Source organism: Perca fluviatilis, chromosome 3 (assembly GCF_010015445.1).
Source record: "Perca fluviatilis chromosome 3, GENO_Pfluv_1.0, whole genome shotgun sequence".
Classification (NCBI taxonomy): Eukaryota; Metazoa; Chordata; class Actinopteri; order Perciformes; family Percidae; genus Perca; species Perca fluviatilis.
The window spans coordinates 39,243,328-39,263,764 of record NC_053114.1 but is presented as its reverse complement, the minus strand read 5'-3'; the positions used below and the strand labels follow the sequence as shown (position 1 = coordinate 39,263,764).

General features: G+C 42.8%; 1 protein-coding gene across 1 annotated transcript in view; it reads left to right on the top strand.

The window, feature by feature from the left end:
- prmt3 (protein arginine methyltransferase 3) overlaps positions 1-20,437 on the top strand; it is a 63,255-nt gene that overhangs the window by 42,165 nt on the left and 653 nt on the right. Inside the window, exons 14-15 of the mRNA XM_039795348.1 lie at positions 9,545-9,595; positions 10,449-10,536. Of these exons, the coding sequence (XP_039651282.1) occupies positions 9,545-9,595; positions 10,449-10,536 (139 nt within the window). The remainder of the gene's footprint in view (positions 1-9,544; positions 9,596-10,448; positions 10,537-20,437) is intronic.

Sequence of the window (20,437 nt, the reverse complement as noted above, 5' to 3'; positions counted from 1 at the left end):
ATTGTGAATACATTGTTGTTGGTCAGCTCTATTGTTGTTGATAAAAGTCAGTCTGAAATGAACTTCGAAAACAATATGTAAGATTTTAACACGTTTAAGGGATTTCAAAGACAATTCAACCCTATTAACCAGCACACCCCCGACATATTCATGTATCTCTGTCAAAATCAAACTATGTTAAACCAGTCGACTCATTTATTTCCATCACTGAAAAGAAATGCGGTTAATTAACCCAAAGAGAAAAATAAAGAGTCTTATGTAAGACATTACACGAGTCATCTGAAACCTGGCTGAACCTTTGAGTTCTGGTGTGTAGGTCAGCCCGACCAACGGCTGCAACACAAAGTTGAAGTGTGTGTCTTCAGTGAGGGTCAGCTACAGGCCTCTAAAGCATGGAAGAATGGTTTATGAGTCTATTTGGTGAGGTGCTGGCAGCCACATAACCCCCACACACACACACACTTTCCCTGAACTTCCTCCAGCGTCTGAGCCACATTTCTCTCTGTGATACCAGCAGCAACCTGCCGACTACAGAATAGCCTCTGCAGGCTCTGACGCTCTGCGCTGTGAGAAGTGATCTGTCTGTAGAAAAGCCCATTGTGTTAGAGCAGCTTTGTGTTGTGCTGCAGTGTCACTGCACTGTCTGGCGTATTGGTTTAATGGATAATCAATAGGTGGTTATTATCTGGCCTGTGCTCCCCGGCCGGTGAGTTTAATGGGATTTGTAAACATCCTCTCATTTTTCCTGTCTTTTCTGCTCTGTAATTGAAAACATCCAGTTTCTAGATCTAGAATGTAAGTCCAGTCATGTTAGTGTTCCTGCAGCAAAACAGATGATGGGATTGCATGGTACGGAGGTGTAATATTTCCGTTTTTTATTTTGAGGTTTTTAGATGCACGACCACTCTTTCCCTGCTTTCTTCCTGCTATTTCACGCTTCTAGTAATCTATAGTTGGCCGGCTGATATGCAAAAGTGCGTGACTTTGTATCTCGTGTATATGATTTATCATTAAGTCGTGCTATCAGGCTCATTTTATCCAGTTGTTTCTAGCTTTTATAATGCAGGTATTCTGTGTAGAATGTATCACTTTTGTACACATTTGTAGATACTCGCCTCCTCCATCCAGCCTGCTTGTCCCAGGATTTACAGATGGGATTATTGACCTGCAGGAGTAGGGTGATGCTACCATAAAGATACTGATCTGTAGTCAGTATTGGCTGCAGCTCCTCAGTATTAGTTAAGGTTAGGATGTGTGAAGGGTAAACCGCTCCTGGACCAGTGCTCGGGGATCGGTGAGGGAGAGCTGCTGCGCCTCCTGTGATGGAGCGCCTGCTTTTGTTCTCCTGTCGACAGTCCATTCATCAGCTCAGTCTGCCTAACCTTGCATTAAATGAACAGCACAACCCCTGCGTCTGCGCCGTTCATGCACAAGACAAATCCTCTCACACGCGTGCTTTTTTCTAATCCCTCCTTTCCTTGCCTCCCTTCTACACCTCACATGCTCCACGTCTTGTATACATTGTGTCTGCCTTTGCAAACCGAGCCTAATACACAATATATACACTACCGGTCAAAAGTTTGGGGTCACTTAGAAATTTCAATTCCACTCCATTATAGACCGAATACCAGCTGAGATCAGTTGCATTGTTTTTTTTAACCAGGGCGGCAGTTTTCAGATTACATTATGTGCTTACATAATTGCAAAAGGGTTCTCCAATGTTTTCTCAGTTAGCCTTTTAAAATGATAAACAGAATGTGCCTTTGGAACATTGGATGAATGGTTGCTGATAATGGGCAATGTAGATATTGCATTTCAGCCACCCACTCAGATCAGCTGGTATTCTGTCTATAATGGAGTGGAATGGAAATTTCTAAGCAATCCCCCAAACTTTTGACTGGTAGTGCATGTGCTGAAACTTTCATTAAAACTTGGATCAGAAATTCTCTCAGGGCATCTATAACCTCACCTTTTTTGTCCTTTTTAGCCCCTAGAGCTCCATGATCCATTTACCTGAACTGTAGAACAGGTAGCAAAAATGCCTCACCCCCTCCTAAAGGCTGAAAATGATGTATGCTGATGGTGTTGCAGGAGAGAATAAGTTTCTGTCTGTAATTAATTTTAACACTGCTGCTGATGTAGCTACTGTAGCGCTGCAGAGAAAAATGTCTCTGCAATCCATCTCGAACCTGCTTTCCATCAAATTTAAATTGTGTGTGGGGGGGATGGCCTTCTGGACTGACGGGGCAGGCGCTCGTCAACTTCAAGGACGATTTTCAGCACATTAAGAAGGGGACTGTTGATAAAAAAAAAGTCCACTCTTTAACTCTCAACAGTGTAAAGTACATAGCATTCAGAGTTAGGGGATCTTCTGACTGTCAACAAGAATTGTTTTCGGCAGGCTTTTTTTTTTAGCTTTAGCTATTTCGCTTTTTTCAAAAAAAAAACTCTTTCATTATAGAACTGTCCTCAACATGAGCTAAATGCATCACTTTCAGGCACACTGGAGGTTGTCTAATAGCATTGTGAAAAATTTAGGCAATCACTAAGAGGGATAGTGGTTACACCAAATTCAGGCACCAGACATCCCAGATTATTTATACCATATACCGTATAATCGTATAATAATATTAATGGCAGCATGGTGGCCCAATGGTTAGCACTGTGGCCTCACAGCAAGAAGGTTCTAGGTTCCAATCCAGGTCGTTCCGGGGCCTTTCTGCGTGGAGTTTGTATGTTCTCCCCATGTTTGCGTGGGTTTCCTCTGGGTGCTCCGGTTTCCCCCACCATCAAAAACATGCACTAGGTTCTCCAGTCAGGGCCTGTGATCAAGGCACTGGCTCAGATCTGGAGTATGTTAAAAACATGCACTAGGTTCTCCAGTCAGTGCCTGTGATCAAGGCACTGGCTCAGATCTGGAGTATGTTAAAAACATGCACTAGGTTCTCCAGTCAGTGCCTGTGATCAAGGCACTGGCTCAGATCTGGAGTATGTTAAAAACATGTACTAGGTTCTCCAGTCAGTGCTCTGACTGGCTCAGATCTGGAGTTGGTCCCCGGGCGCTGTGATTGGCTGCCCACTGCTCCCTTGAGGGATGGGTTAAATGCAGAGAATGAATTTCGCTACGTGTATGTGACAATGAAGTACCTTTTACCTTTTTTCAGCAGTGCTGTTCTTAATGGGGGGGACTTTGATACTGCTATAAGCTGGGTGTAATTCCCATATGTTATGAGTATGAGTATTGGCCATGACAATATTTTATTGCCACTACCTGGTGGAACAGGGGGCATTCATGTGTGCACCATTCCCAACAGAGAGTCGAAATCAAAGCAAACATGAAACAGATACTTGAACATAAACATTCTAAATAAAGCAAATATATTATTGAAACTAAACTAGATCTAAAATTAAATGATAAATGCATGTTTTAAACCAAATGTCACACTAAACAAATGAATAAATGAGTGTGTGAAGCTCCTCCCCACACTCCAATGTAAAGATTTGGGCCACAATCTTTTTTAGTCCAATCAAAAGTAATCCTAGAAAGTAGTCCTCTGGAAATCCGTGTAGCTGTAGGAGCAAAGTGCATAGCAGCAGTAGGGCAATTAGCCACTGTCTCTTTATTAATAGTGGCAGTTGAGGAAGACCTTGTCATTTTATTTTTGCAATTTGGAAAATGTGCTAATGTTTGCTTAGCTAAAGCTAAATCAAAAACTAGCCCCAGCCACTCACATAAACGCACCAGAGAGCTCTCATCAATGCAGCAGGTAGCCAGCCAGAAAGTTGACCATGAAGTAAGAACCACAATTCTGCTTTCTTTGGGTTTACTTTCGGTAGCACTCAAAGGCAAGTGTTTGAGATTTAAATAGAATTTTTTTTTTTGGGGGGGGGGGACAGCTGTAGGATGATTGTGCTCCTTGCCCTGATGCCAGAATTTGTGTTTCTCAAATCTCGACAACAGAGGTGAGTAAAAACTTATTATGACCAATAGTCATAAAATGGGGGGGTGGGTCGAAAAGTTGTGCGTCTGTTACACCACACGTTTTACCAGCACCCACCTTGAACTTAAATCTGTGTTCAGTGTTTTTATTTCTATGAGATTACCCTAACAAAGCTCAGTGATGCAGCTAACCACAGTCCGTCTTGCACAGCGTGAATCTGTTACAGTACTGTGTGTGAGTGTGAGTGTGTACGTGTGCGTGTGAGTGTGCGTGTGAGTGTGCGTGTGTGTGTGTGTGTGTGTGAGAGAGGCATCATGAGTGAGAAACACCGACTGGAGGTGCGCAGCAGCCAAGCCTGATTCATGCTCCACCTCGCTGGAGTGGCAGCAGTTGGGTGGAGAGGCTGAGAGGAGAGATGGGGGAGGGAATTCACACCAACCATGATGTGGTCGTGCTTGAAGCCTCCACGCCTGGATAAACCCCATCAAAAGCGAATTAGCCTGCTCTTCTGCCGCCCCCTTCCTCCCTCCCCCCTCAGCGCCCCGTCCCTCTCCCTCCCCTTAAACCCCCCCACACACCCCTCCTTACATCGTATAATAGTATCTGGCCGGGCCACGCAGCTCGCTGACACACAGCCGGGCGAAAGGGAAGCAATGATGAATTGCTCCCTCTTGGTGTTATCCATGATGATAATTATTAATTTTCCCCCTGCTCTTCCTGGAGAATGGGGGCCGGAGAGCCGCAGTGTTGCAGAGCCTCCTCCGTGGGCCGCCAGGAAGCCCGCTGTCATCACTTATCACAGACAGAGCCAGGGGCCCAAGGCTAAACGCTGATGAAAATGAAAAGCATTCTGATTTGTCCTGTTTTTGTTGTGTGGGTGTGTGTATGTGTCTCTATGCTTTAAGTTTACCCTTTCTCTTCCCTTGTTCTCTCGGTTTGTCGCTCTTGCCAAATATGTAGCGGCTGGAGACCTTGGTATTTTTCTCAGAAGTTGAGAAAAACAAAACCATTGCATATCATTGGGTTGACAACGATGTGACTGAATGCTATTTCTGTGTTTGATGAATGTAGATGGAAAATGTCTGCTAACATGTTAGCCATAACAACTCAATAAGCTGTGATATGTTGAAGGTTGTGTTATCTATCAGCTTGTGTTGATACTTATCTGTCCCCAAATGGCCAATTTTATTTCATTTTTATTATTATCAAGTAAAGATAGTGCTTGCTCTTTGGGGAATTGTTGGGTCTCTGTAAATTGAGAGTGTGGTCTAGACCAGAGATCTTCCCCACAGGGTCCTCAGAGTCACTGCAGGGGGGCCTCCAAATTATTGTCAAAAAGGTTTTTTCATAAATTAAAATGTCTTAACATCATTCTGACATATTAGCAAATAAAACCACCTATCACCACTGATGATAGGCTCACTGGCCTATAGGTAAGGTAGTCACTAAGATAGCCATTTACCCATACAGTTAATCCTAAGATTCTTGTGCCACATGTTTAATATTAAAAGATGATTTATAAAATCATGCCAACAATTATTGTTTTAATAGCTTGGTATTCTATGCAAAAATATAAAGGCTTTAGGTCGCCTACACGTTATTGTAGGCCCAGTTTAATATGCAACCTCATTTTATACAATATATAAAGTAGGGGGTCCCTGCTCCGTCTCTTTTTTAGTTAAGGGGTCCTTGGCTTAATAAACGTTGAAGACCCCTGTTCTAGACCTACTTTATCTGTAAAGTGTCCGGAGATAACTTCTGTTATGATTTGACACTATAAATAAAATTTAATGGAATTAGAAAGCAGCCCTCCTTTTGCTGCTGAAAAATAGTTTTCAGTTCCCATCTGGTGTTAAAGTTTAAATCTTGCTGTACTGTTATACTGGGTGTCGTAAAAGCTTATGTCCTTTCAAAGGGTCCCAAGAAGTTTGATAAACTCTCTACCCCCTGCCCAGTTTAAATCAGAAAGCATTAAAAGCCTGTGATCAGCTCGGCCTGGAACACTCCATATCAGGTGTGAGTCATCAAGATCTTTATTGCTTATTATAACAACTTTTGTGTTCCATGCATGAGTCAGTTATATTCCTTTTTATATCTTTTTCAAATGTGAATTTCAATGGAGCAGTGAGACCACGAGCTCCTCTGCCAGTTTGATATTTGCAAGTTTCACTCTGTGGCCTATATTTTAATTGCCTGTCTCGCTGCTGTGTGAAAGTTGCACAACACAGAAGTGACAATCAATCTCGCTTACGAGGCGTTGTCATCAGCGAGGCGCGATGAGGATGATCTCTGCCTCTCCGGCTGAGAGAGGTGAATCCGCTCTGCCTGACGAGTAATTATGGCTAATTTCCTAATTACCTCAGTACCGAGTGTCTGTGTAGCGTTCATTAAAAGCCATAATTGCATTGGGTTGACATGCTCTTTCATCCACTTTGGGTTCTTTTCTGGCTTTAGTAGTGAGCTAGCATGCCGCCCCTGCCTGTCTCGGTCGATAAAGGTTGATTGAAGCCTCTGTGCGCGGAGTGTGTTAAACACAGCTTCTGACGGCAGCACGGTTATCAAGTCTGCGTATGTGTATCTTTGTGTGTGCTGTGTGTAGATGCATTATGAAAAAAGATCTTTCTTTGCCAGTTTAACTTGCAGACGATATTTAAATACAATTTAGGAGACGTTTACAGAAGCTGGGAACAGATGGTGCTTTTGCTTCTCCAAGTGATACAAATCAATTAAAAACCTCTGTAAAAAAACAAACCTCCTCCCCAGCTTTTACTTTATGTTACGGCCACTTTCTCTCAGCTCCTTCTCTCCTTTTCAAGTTTCCTCTATCTATCCTCCTTTTTCTCTCTTCTGTCCCTCTGTTTTCCTCTTTCCCTCTCTTCCATTGATCCGGCTTTTCTTTGTCTCAGAAAGCTGGCCTCCAAGTTGTCAGCTGCGTCAGGATTAAAAGCTATTAGTTCTGCATCATTGCTACTACAAGTGTGCTCCTGAGATTGATAGAGTGCCTCTCTTCCTTCAGTGGGGGGAGAAATGGTAGGAAAACAAGCCTGGGGGGGTGTTTTTTTTCCCTGGACTTTACCTCAATTTGTTTCAGATATGTGAATGTTTTCACTCCGTTGTGTTCACAGCTCTGTAAATCCATATCAGCAAACAGTATGTAATATTTGTAAGGAAAGAGTGCATTTCCATGCAGGCATTTAGTGAATTGAAAACTAAATATGAAGGAAAAGAAGTGTGTTATTTCTGGCCACATCTAAGACCTAAAAAAGCTTTAATGAAGCTTCAGGCTGGCTAGTTTCTTCTTCTTTGGTTTGCAAAACATAACAATGCATTCACTGAGAGACAAGATTTGTCAGTCCCCTAGTGGGCATTATTCAGATGAACACACATTCATATTCAGTTGGACCAAAATCACATTAGTGTTTATTTTCCTGAACCGATTCCTCCTCTGTGCTGAGTGTTTTCATAACACTGTCACCAAAATAGCCACCTTTGCTAATTTCATGTACCAAGCTGGATTTTATTTTTTTTTGTCAGCAAAATTGCCTTGATGTTGTTGGTGGCTGCCTCATAATTTATTTCTTTTGTCCGGTGACAAGTCTCCCAGTAGAGGTGAGAGGGAGCACATGGGAGCTGCTGTTGACTCAGCCTAAAGGAGAAACCAAGTTGCTTTTAAGAGGAAGGAGTGTTGACGAGTGCAGTGCTCACATGAGTCATATTGATACCCAACTGTCTCAGTAAAAGGGTAGCCATTACTTCAGTTCTCTAGACCACACACACACACGACAATGACATGGTAAGCATAGCAAGTAGGGCTGCAGCTATCGATTATTTTAGTAATCGAATATTCTACCGATTATTCCATCGATTAATCGAGTAATCGGATAAGAAATACTTAGTAAGAAATACTTAGTAAACAGCAATAGTAAATATTTATTATTGTGAGCCTTGTTCCGCCTTTGTATATATACAAAGACTGGTTTCCTTTTAGAAAAAAGCAACATTTTTATTGCCAAATTCCAAGACCCTTTAAAAAGAAATACATTACAATAGTACATTTTGGTGGCCCAATTCCCCTTATTGCCTCTGGCTCTTTGCACTGGATATGCAAAAGAGCTGTTCACTGACCAGAGGGTTTACAGCAGGGCTACTCAACTACACTGTTGTGGGGGACACATTTTCAGAAGCCTAATACACAGTAGGAGCACAGCTATATCTATGGTGAGGAGAAAGAATAAAGAATGCATGATGACGTCATTCACGTGCATATTAAGTAGCCATGCTGGGGGGAGGAGCCGGTTTGTCTCCGGCAGCAGCTACATTTCCAAAGATTAGAAGCAAACTAATAAAAAGTTACACAACAAACCGACAGCTTTCGTTTTAGCTTGTTAAAACATCGCTATTAGCAGAGTAGCATGTTGTAGGCTAGTTGTGTAAACAGCGCGGTGGACGAGAGCAGCAGACATTAGCTACCTTGTGTCGGGTTGGCTCCGTGGAATGGATGAGTACACTGGAGGTTTGTTACAGAGGTGATGTAGCAGCATGTTTGCAGCTTAAAATGATCCCAAACTTTCTGTCGTTTTCTCTCGCCTGTCTCTCCCTTTTAGACCCTCGCTATTTTCGTCTTCCTTCATTTGTAATATGGGCCGTCAGTCTTGTGTCCGCAGAAGCGCAAACCTCTTGTGCGCTAGTAATAATCCTCCGTGCGGAAACACAGTGAGCCGTACAACCTTAATTACATTGATTTAACGAAGCTTCGAGGCAAAGAATTTTGCTTCGAGGATTTTTTGTAATCGAATTATTCGAGTTATTCGAAGAATCGTTGCAGCCCTAATAGCAAGCAAACTAATTCAGTGTGCTGATGTGCTGCAATAGCAGCAATCGGTACAGTGACTAGTATTCGTCATACTTATAAATAATAATAATATTCTTCATCTTCCGCCACATTTTTGTCACGCAGCATTGCCAACACATGCGCTAAAAATACATCAAAATTTGCGGAATGATCGTGAATGGTGTGCTATGACTTTTCTTAGATTTGCCTTGCGGTTTTCAAGAAATTCGCAAAAGACGACGCAAAATTTCCCATAGACTTTAATTGGAAATCGTAAGGAAATCACACATACACACTACTCCTCCTATCATGGAGCCATCTTTACTGTAGGCCACGTTGCCCTCACTTTGCAGGACATGTCAAACAGCAGATTTGTTTTTTCGGTGATGATGGCCTTTACTCAACCATTGTATTTTTTTCTCTTTCTCTCTCTCTCACACTTAAGCCACTGTTAATGAGATGTGCACCAAGTAGTCGGCACACTGTCAAAATCTCTTCCTGAATTTTCTAGTGTAAATTCTTGTCTCTCATGCTAAGTACTGTAAAGATACCTGTAAATATTTGAACAGTGAACGTTATTCCCAGTTTGGTTTTACTGCCATATTCCTAAACACAGCTGCTCATTTAGCTCATTTTGCTCATTAAAACCCTGAGACTTGTTCTGCCTCCTGCCTCTCTCTCAGCTCTGCATGTCAGAGTTGCAGGCTAGTCAAACAACCCAGGGGTTTATTGTACTGTCACATTCTAACACGGCCCTCGTATTTCATTGCAGGCAATTGTCGGCTACTTTGACATTTTCTTTGACAAAGGCTGCAGCAACAAGGTAAGCAGCGGCGGCAACAGCCAAGCCATTTAACAGAAACTCAATTATGTTCACGCTTTAGCGTGTTCCTCCTCCCTGAGGCGTTCGCTGGCAATCGACATGGCGTCCTAGCCGACTGCTGATATAAGCATTTACCCAGCAGAGCCGGCCAGTTGGAACAGCCGATGCCAAGCTCTGTGAGCAACACAGATATGCCTTTTGATTGCACTTCCTATTGTACCTGAGACGCAAACTGCATGCTATGGATGATCCAGTAAATGTCCATCTCCACTAGGAGCTAAGGCTGGAACAATGTAACATGGGATTCTCTGTTTGCTTTATAAATACAGTGCAGTTAGTTTTTATTTATAATGCAGACTAAGCTATAAATGGAGTGTAAGAGTGCATTGACTTCTTGATTCCAAGATTTTGTGCAGCTTTATTTTAATCTAAACCAGACTCCTTCAGGACCTCCAGTAAGTTTTCCTTGTGTTTTTTGAGAATGAGACACCTACTGTATGTTTGAATCTTTCCAGGTTTATAACTCTCAACTTTTAAATTGTATTGCTCTTTTCAGTTACTATTGCATATGGACTCACATTAAACAAAATTTATGTGAATATCATGGTTTCCCATAGGCTCAAATTAAGACTAATTGCTTTTGATTTTATATAGATTTTCACCTAAACATATCCAGAATTTCTTTTAAAAGTAGTGAATTGGTTTAAACGGATTCAAAAGCAGATTTCATGTCCTTTATGTTTTGTTTTTTTTGCATAATGCTACAACATGACATTGTGCTCTTTCCCACTGCTTTGTGATGTCTATGCTCTTTTTTTCATTTTTTATTTTTCTTCATGTATTCACACACCAGGTGATGTTCTCCACGGGTCCTCAGGTCACAAAGACGCACTGGAAACAGACTGTCTTCCTACTGGAGAGGCCTGTCTCTGTCCAAGCAGGTCAGTAACACACAGACCACCACACGGCTAGGAAACACTCTGCAACACTAGTTTTGTATTTATAGGTCCCATGACATGGTGCTCTTTGGATGCTTTTATATAGACCTTAGTGGTCCCCTAATACTGTATCTGAAGTATTTTTCCCGAAATTCAGCCTTGGTGCAGAATTACAGCCACTAGAGCCAGTCCCACAATGAGCTTTACTTAGGATGTGCCATTTCTGTGTCTGTAGCTATTGAGAAGCAGAGAGGGGGGGCAAGGTGGAGGGTGGGGGTGTGGCCTTGACCAACTGCCACTTTGCTCGTTTGAAAGCCATGATGTCTCTCTCTCTCTCTCATGGGTGGGCCAAATTCTCTGGGCGGGCAAAGCAGAGAAAGGGGAGGTAACCTTGCTCCTTATGACCTCATAAGGAGAAGATTCCAGATCAGCCCATCTGAGCTTTCATTTTCTCAAAGGCAGAGCAGGATACCCAGGGCTCGGTTTACTTAAGTTCCATTCGGTGTTTCATTTAGGTTTGCGTTGTGTAGGTTTACTTTCTTTCATGATTTTATTTTCCTCTCGTGGACCTTTTGCGGTCCGTCATAGCGAGCTGCGGCGGGTAATCTGTCTGTGGTGGAGATGTAGTCAGGCTGGTTGACACCCGTTATCTGTCACCTGCAGAGACAGCGAGGGATCAAAACCAATCACATCTAGCCATCAGAGACAGCATGTAAAACTTCATCTGATAGCCGGTTGCAGGCCTTTGAATCATGACACGTTACAAGAGGAGCGCTTTGTAACTGACCAGTGAAATATTTATAGAATCAGCAGATAAAAGTACGTTTAAGTGGTGCAGCTTGCTGAGAGGAGTAGCTGTATGGATGCTCTCTGAAAACTCCAGCAAACATGACAGAGCATCTTGTATCGCTTTTTGTGACATTCACCTTACTGTTGTTGCTCTACAGTTTAATACAGTATCTCACAAAAGTGAGTACACCCCTCACATTTTAGTAAATATTTCATTATATCTTTTAATGGGACAACACTGAAGAAATTACACGTTGCTACAATGTAAAGTATTAAGTGTACAGCTTGTATAACAGTTTAAATGTGCTGTCCCCTCAAAATAACTCAACACACAGCCATTAATATCTAAACCGTTGGCAACAAAAGTGAGTACACCCCTATGTTAAATTCCCATAGAGGCAGGCAGATTTTTATTTTTAAAGTTGAGTTATTTTGAGGGGACAGCACATTTACACTGTTATACAAGCTGTACACTTAATACTTTACATTGTAGCAAAGTGTCATTTCTTCAGTGTTGTCCCATTAAAAGATATAATGAAATATTTACTAAAATGTGAGGGGTGTACTCACTTTTGTGAGATACTATAAATGTCATCGACCGGCCATAAACGTGTTCACTTTAACACAAATATTTATTAATTTTTTACCATAGTGATTAAATCAGACAGCTGTGTTATTGCCAACTTGACAGGTACAATCCAACAAATCCAATCAACTTGAAAAAATTATATGTAATAATTTAAAATCACAATAACCAAAAAACCTTGTTCTGATATTGACATTCTTCAGTGTATCTGTCAAAGTACAATCTATACAGTCAACTAGTGTGTCCAACACATTGGAAAGTGAGACTATGTAACTTTTAAAAGAATCAATTGCACATTTTTTTGTACCAATGAAAAGTGAATTCCACTTATTAATAGCACTAAAAAGCACTTTGCTCAATTTAATACACTGAAGTGTTTTGCTGTCACAGCCTTACTTGGTCTGGTAAGACAAACATTAGATAACTGACATTACGGAGTCAACTTGTACTGTTATTACACTATGTTTTAGCATTTACCGTTGTCCTGCTGTTTAGTAGTCTCGCTTTAATAGGAAGTCCAACAAACAAACAAAAGCAAAAACTAGGAGGCAACAAAGCATCAGCGTCTTATCCTGCTTTTTCATCTTTGGGACCTTTTCATCTCAGACAGACATCGCGCTCTGTTGAAGAACTTTGAGATTTCAGGAGGTTTTCTTCATCTGTTCAGCCATAGTGTTGCTACTCATGCTCACTACCCAGTTCTTCTTCTGTTTATTCCAAAGAAATTGGAAACATAAATGCACTACTTCATGTGTGCCAGAGCATTTATCCCAGGAAAGACCTTTCTGAGTTTAGATCAGTACATGCTTAAGCTTTTATTAACTAAATACAGGAAAGATCTCTATTGTTATTAGTACTGGTGTTATGACTCGTAGCAAAAATGTATAATGATTACTTTTCAGTGTTCCCCACACGCTCAGTCATTATATTTGTTGTGTGAAAGATCCTGTATTACTGCTGTACGCTCTGGCCTTCTGCGCGCGTTATCATAATGGGAATCGCAGATGTGTCTGCTGATGTGGGGATGGATGAGCCTTCGGAGCCGGCTGTCCCCTTGCTGACTAGATGTTAGATGATAGTCTACTGTAATAAATGACCTGCGGAGGGACGCAGGCGTTTGTTGTCCGGCGGCCCTTAGCCAGGACGATAAGAACGTCAAAACCTCTGACGCTGCCCAAACGCTATCGCAGGCTTCTCGCTCTGCTGGGTCAGATAAACAAAGCTGAGACTGAGAGCTGAGGACGACAGCATGCTTACGCAATACAGAAGTGGGAAACTGCAGAGTGAAACGGACGGATTTCATTTGATTATCTGGTGCAGAATGTTCCCTGTTTCACCTGTGCAGAGCGGAGAAACATAACGAATGCAGATGCTTCATTACAGGGCTCGAGGGGGCACTGAATGGTTTCATGAAAATGATGTGAATTATATGGTATGGCCTTCACAGACACATCTCAAAGCAGTGGAACAGAGTTGAACACCTATGGGTGATATTGGACCAACGTGTTAGACAGCCCTCTCTACCACCATCACAGTAACACCAAATGAGGGAATATCTTTTAGAAGAGTGGCGTTCATCCCTCCAGTAGTTTCAGAGACTTGGACTTATGTCTACACATCACAGAAGTAAACCTGGAATCCCTTATTTGCCCCCTTTATCTATCCTGTCCCTTTTCGAGGGCACTTTTGTGTAAATATGAATGAGTACTGTGTATTGGGTTTTTCAAGATAAACTACATTAATCGTTATGGTTTTATTTTATTTTAAGCTGAAAATTCCCCGTTGGTCAATGACAGGATATGTAGGAAACTAAAGACTGGATTTCAGTTGCATTTACTGTCGATATTCACACTCCCCCACACATTGAAAACATCTCACATAGCTGTGATATTGCTCTCCCTTATTATACATCTATTGTTTCCCTTGATTTGAGGTTTGACTGGCACTCTTTTGGTCTGGCTGTGAAATAAAACTTCCTAAAGTCACCTTTTACACACACACACACACACACACACACACACACACACACACACACACACACACACACACACACACACACACAGCTCAAAACCAGCCTGTTTGAATCCAGCTGAGTCTAGCTCAAGCTGACGTTGACTCTGTAAAGATCCATCAGTCTGTGCTGTATATGCGAGCCAAGTATGGGAAGGAAAAGTTTAAAAGAAGAACAAAACGAAGGCAGAAGAGTGCGAGTAAGGGAGTGAGCGGCACGTTATTGATGTGCTCGCTCCACCCCGGCACCCTGACGGTCCCCAGCCTCCTCCAGGGGCCGTAAACCAGAAATTGAGTTTTTAACAGCATTCACCGGCTGCCTCCTAGGCTTCTATGGGGTACTTTACAACACACACATACACACGCCGCTCCTTTACACACTCAAATTCACAAGAGTACTTGCATACTTGTATACTAAACTCCCCTCTGGCTGTAAGAGAAAACTTCCTAAAGTCACCTTGAAGATGACAAAACTCTTACACCACACACACCACACACACACACACACACACACACACACACACACACACACACACACACACACACACACAGACTTAAACACACATACACACACACAGACTTAAACACACACACACACACACACACACACACCACACACACAAACATACACATACACTGTGGCCTCTCCTCCTAGGTATTGACTGAGAAGCACCTTCAGCTCTGATTGGCTGTAGTGACCGACTCTGTCTGTGGTGATTTATCATGGCAGAGACCGAATCCTATTTGATGTGTTTGTACGAGTGCAGCAGTAATTAACTTCGAGGCTGCGCTTCTGTGGGAGGTGCCGGCAGAAGAGAGAGAGAAGGCACGCAGCAGGCTGGAACAAAACATCCCTGCAAATCCTCCCGGCTGGCAGCGTAATAAATTAAACAGCGAATCATTTGTCATGCTCTGGTGTGTTTGTGTAGCGCGGCTATTGAAGAGGATGGTCCTTTTTTCACAGCTTTACCTACTTAGTGTAACCAGAGAAAGGAGGTCGCAATTGTTTTTGCAACAAAGTCCCATGATCCTCTAGGTGAAGCGGTGGCCTGGATACTGTACCTGCGCCTTGGGCGTTTGTTCTTGTCTGGACTTTGATTGGACAGTCAGGTGTTTTTTGTTTCCACCCACTTTCATGAGTCCCCTCCTCCTGTCCCGAGTGGTGCTGTAGCTCTTCCAAATCTCCTCTTTCCCCCCGCCCTCACCTGTCCAAGCTATTTCACTCCACTCACCCCACCCCCATCCCCTCGGTTGAAATCCGAAGGTCCTTGAGCTGGCAAACAGCAGTGGCCGAACCAACCTTCAGGTTCCTCAGGCCTGTAATCTAACACACTGGTTTTTGGGATATACCGCCAATCAGCTCTGCTACTTAGCTCTGTACTGAACAGGAAATGAGCCTGAGAAGTAAAAACGGATTAAATGAAGGTAGACTGGAGCAAGAGGAAGGATGTCAAGGAGGTGGGGCTGAAATATTGCCATGAGCCTTACTGCAGTGTCAGTGAAGGGGCTGAAGTGGAACTCTGTGCATCCCTGTGTCCCATCCAAACTCTTTTAAAGGAATACGCCACCGTTTGTTGAAATAGGGCTTATCACGGTCTCCCCTGGCTGTAGATAGGTGGGCCAACGCATTTTTTGTCTCAGTGCAAGTAATTAGGTTGTTTTTTTGTCTTTTGTTGGCTCACTTTTACTCACAACATGCTAACCGGCAACATAGGATTCCATTCACTACGCTAAGCTATCTAGCGGCGGTACTGCCGGTGTTGCACCGGACTTAAACAATGCATGCACAAAAAATGCGTATCTACAGCTAGGGGAGACCGTGATAAGCCCTATTTCAACAAACGGTGGCGTATCCCTTTAATATTTCAATGAATTTCTTAGTTGGAATTCGGAGATTAAATTTTTTTTTTTTTTTTTTTTTTTTTTTTTTTTTTGCAATGATATTTTAAATGCCCCATCAGGCTTATGCATCTCTGTCTTGCGCTCCTACCGCTGGTATAGTACATTAACTTCACATGAAATCATTAGCTTCCACTTTCATAAGGACATAGAGTTTAGGTAAAACAGTTTAAACCAATCTGCTCCTTTCAAAAATGTCATAGTATTTTGCTGTGAAAATCGGTAAAACTTAAAGAAAATGAGCCTTAACATTGAATTACTTCAGCTCAGCCTACACTTGCCCTCACTGTATGGAGCTGCAGATACTGAAGGAGTGTGAGCTAAATGGTTAAAATGTAAATGACAACAGTCTGAATGAATCACTAATGCGAGCCGTGTATTTCCAGTGTAATTTCATGGCGCAAGGCTGCATTGGGCTGTTTCTGTGGGCCTGGTAGTGCTTAATGACACTGGCATGTTGATGTACGACATCGTGGTGAAAGCCCGGCTCCATTCACCGACTCATTTCCACACATGGTTAACTCTTTCTCCCGGCATCTGAGTGGCCAGTTTACTGAAGCCTCTTCCATGGCTTTGGTCTGACTGATTACAGCAGAGCTGCTGTAGTCGCACCGCGACTGTAAAGACATTCGTTGGGTGGTTCTGTTCCTTAATGTGAAACATGAGGGGTTAGTCGGATTGTTTCTTCTTTTGTTCCCGGTATTTTGAGGGCAAACGTCTTTGGTCCCACATCTCCTGTTTTTCAAAAGGTCTCCAAAAGTCAAGCAATTATTCCTTTAACCTTTATCAGCCTTTTGCCAACTTGAGTTTGACTGCAGCCGTCCGCTGCCTCCCACGAGCACCAGGCTCTGTTGCTGTTGTAGCTTGTGCGAAATTGAGGCTCCTTGTGTCATTCCCTGTCAAATAAGTGAAAGCAAAGATATATTTTTTTAAAGATTACTTTTTGGGGCTTTTTTGGCCTTTAATTGATAGAATAGCTTGAAGATAGGAAAGGGGCGAGAGAGCAGGGACGACATGCAGCAAAGGGCCGCAGGTCGGATTCGAACTCAGGCCGCCTCCAAGGACTCACCCCTATTATCCACCGAGTGCGTCTGCGCTGCGTTCTGGAGGCGCCGCGAGCAATCGCTGCCATTCAAGTCAATGCTTGATATTCCACCAGCCGCGCCACGGCGTGTCCCAGAAGCACGCGTGAAGCGGTTCTCCGTTCCGCTACAGATAGGCGGCAGGTTTCCACGCTAGCCGCTGGGCTTTCGGATAGCCAGGCAGGAAGTGAAACAGCGAGACTATCCAGTCAATTTATCAAAAGACCCCCCCCCCAATACTGTTATGTCTCCTTTACAACATCACGGACAACGAGAGATTCATCTTGGATCACAGATCCTTTTTTTTTTATCAGGACAACACCAGAAAAGAGAAGGCATGGAGTTTAATTTCAGGAGTGCCTGGAGTGGAAGGTAGATACTAGCTTAATAAATACACAGTTGTTCTTTAAAGTACTTGTAGTGCAGAATAAAATCTGCAAATCGGGCAGCAAGACGCTCTGCTTCTGATACGCTCCCGGTGTGGTATGGCACGTGGCGGAGAACTGAACAAAACCGGAACGCATCACACGCGCGCCCAGTGGAGAATCGGAGTCCGCCTACATGGGGTACACACTCTCCTGGGTAAGCTAGAGGACGCCCCGAAAGCAGAGACAGTTTGTTTTCTTTTATGGGACATCCTTAACATCGGCCTTTATACAGAGATCACCGGGGTTTAGCCACACAGAAAGCACAAACCGGGCATGTGTGTTAGTGACCTTCTATGTTCCAGCTGGTTTGTCTTGCGTCCAGTGTCGACCACTGACCCAGTTCGTTAGGTTGGTGATGGAGTGGGGGACAGACGGCGTCTTTTACATTATTATTCTTATCTTTTACCAGCCTTGCGACATTTCTATCTGTTGGGTGCAGCAACAAGCTGCTGGTCAAGCCTCGGACGGTGTTTTGCTAGTTATAGAAGAAAGTAGGGCTGGGCAATATGGAGAAAATCAAATATCACGATATTTTTGACCAAATACCTCTATATCAATACTGCAATGATATTGTAGTGTTGACTATTGGTGCTTTCACAAAATATTTACACAATGAGATTTTTGATAAATTATCATGAATAATGTGGATATAATGACTAAGTGGGTTAAGGCAAATAATAGAACAGTTACAACAGTCTGGTAAGTTCAGAAAATGACATCACTTTACTGTAATGCAGCCTTTAAAACCAGGAAAAGACAACGCTTATGCCATATTACGATATCCAAAATCTAAGACGATATCTAGTCTCATATCACGATATCGATATATCGATATATTGCCCAGCTCTAGAAGAAAGCCAGAAATCTAACCGTTCAGTTTGATCAGGACTTGATACTCCAATTGTTTCTGTTGTCCGATGATGCCAAAAAAAGAGCCATTCCTTTCGTATACTGAAAGTCTTTTTTTTTTTTTGGCCAGCGTCTGTCCTTTTCCCACCTAAAGTGAATTACTGCTGCAGCAAGGCTCCTACGTAGAACTAGGAAGAGAGGTTTCAGTATCAGCATCACCTTTACACTCCGTAGTGTGTTTTAAGATCAATTGTGATATTTTTCGAATTACTCTCGAGGCATACCATGGCTTGGCTCCTCGTTATATTTCCGAATTGTTAATTCCTTATGGTGAAACACAGCCGGAGATCTTTGAGCAGGTCCCTCTTTACACCTCCAATGTCCAGAATCACGCTGAGGCTTTTGAAGAACCTGGTATACCCCCGTCCTCCCTAATATTTCCCCTGCAGGATCGGCGAATTGGTTAGGTTACTTTTACTTTAAATGGCACCTTGTGACATTATTACCAAAGCTTGAATTTACTGTTTATAAAGTTTCCTCCTGTTCTCTTTTCCAACACAGGAGGAAGTCTAGCCCCTCACTAACAGATTTTTATCCTCACCACCCAAATCTAAAAATGGACAGATTTTCCTTTAGAAGAGGCGAGTTCAGCCCCCCCCCCCGTTTAAAGGCTGCATCTGTCTGTCCTCCCTGCAGTGGACTGACAGACCCAGAGAGCGGCGCCAGCAGCAAAGGCTCTGTGACAGCGGCGTTGGCATGGTAACGAGTGAGACGTGACAGCAGTGATGGCGAACGCTTCGACGGAGAAAGCGCCACAGTCAGCGTTTTCTCTCTCCTCGTCCTCCTCTAACCTCCAGCGACAAAGAGCGCGTAGCACAGCGATGAGGGTGGTTGGCGGGGGGGGGATGCTTGTTTGCCGTGTGGGTAAACATTCATTTACCTCCAGCAGTCAAACGTGAAGTTAATCAGTGTGATTATGCGTCATAATCATCAGCGCCTTCTCCCGGCCCCCCGATTTGCTCGCGCGTCGTACTGTAAATTCACTTCCTTCTCGCGGCCATCTGGAGATTTCATACACACTCACACACACTCTTGCTTATTAACATACATTAAACCACATTGCCTTTCCACACATCATGGTTTCTATAAGCGCCAGTGTGTGTCTCCGCTCATGCAGAGGCCTGAGCTCAGCAGCTCTGTACTGCTGCAGGGCGTCAGGAAGATTTCTTTTTATGAGCAGTTATTCATTTCTCTTTTATTATGAACACGCCGATCGATGTTGTCTGCCTTTCAGTGTTGTACTTTTTTATATCAGAGTCTGATATAAACGCTCAGACGTTGTGTTCTGGTCATGATATACTGAGGATTGTTATCAGCCGTAAATCAAACGCATACAAGTTTTATTTTCTTGTACTTTTCTCTAAGGAGAACAAAAACTCACTTCTCAAGTCACTTCTTCTCAAACAACCAGTTTGGGAAAATGGTGCACAGGAGCACACATGAATAACTTATAACGCAACGTGATTTGCCATCCCCAAAACAAATGCAACTGGTTTCCAAGGAGAGATATGAAGAAAAAACAATAACGTAATTGTATAATTATAGCAACATCAATGAGCCACACTGGGTGCCATGTTGCTTCATTACCATGAACACACACACTGTGGTTTATTTTGACTCAATCCCACACACACCGTCCTGCTGCCGTAAACACTCACAATTTGCACACTAGATGTGTATTCATCCGCAGCTGAAAATAGCCCCCAACAAATCTTTTATTAAGTCCTGTTTGAGTAACGTTTGCTAACACCTACAGTTCCCAGCCGTTTAAGGAACATACTGAGCCTTTCAAAAATATGAAACTATATATTTGTGACTCATTTTTAATAATTCCAGTAGGAACCCACATGCTTGGGGCTATTATTTCTACAGACTTTTTTTCACCTCCTGCAGAAGTTGGAATATTTACTGCACAAAAGGCAAGTTATAATACTATTAGTCTCTTTACTTTGCTGTGAACCATTTGCAGTGCATACAATCAGATGGTAGTTTGATCCTGAGACATGACAACGGCTTCTCTTGCCTGTGTACGGTATTTTTAATCGCATTGTAATTTTCTGTCATTTTGTCTCGTGCCGTTAAAGTGGACAACCTCTATTTGTAAAAGAAAAGAATCAGTCCGTTTAGAGAGTTTTTCTTCCGCTGTGGTCCAGTGCTTGATAGAAACACTACCTGACTGGAACCCTTCAAAACTAAACTTC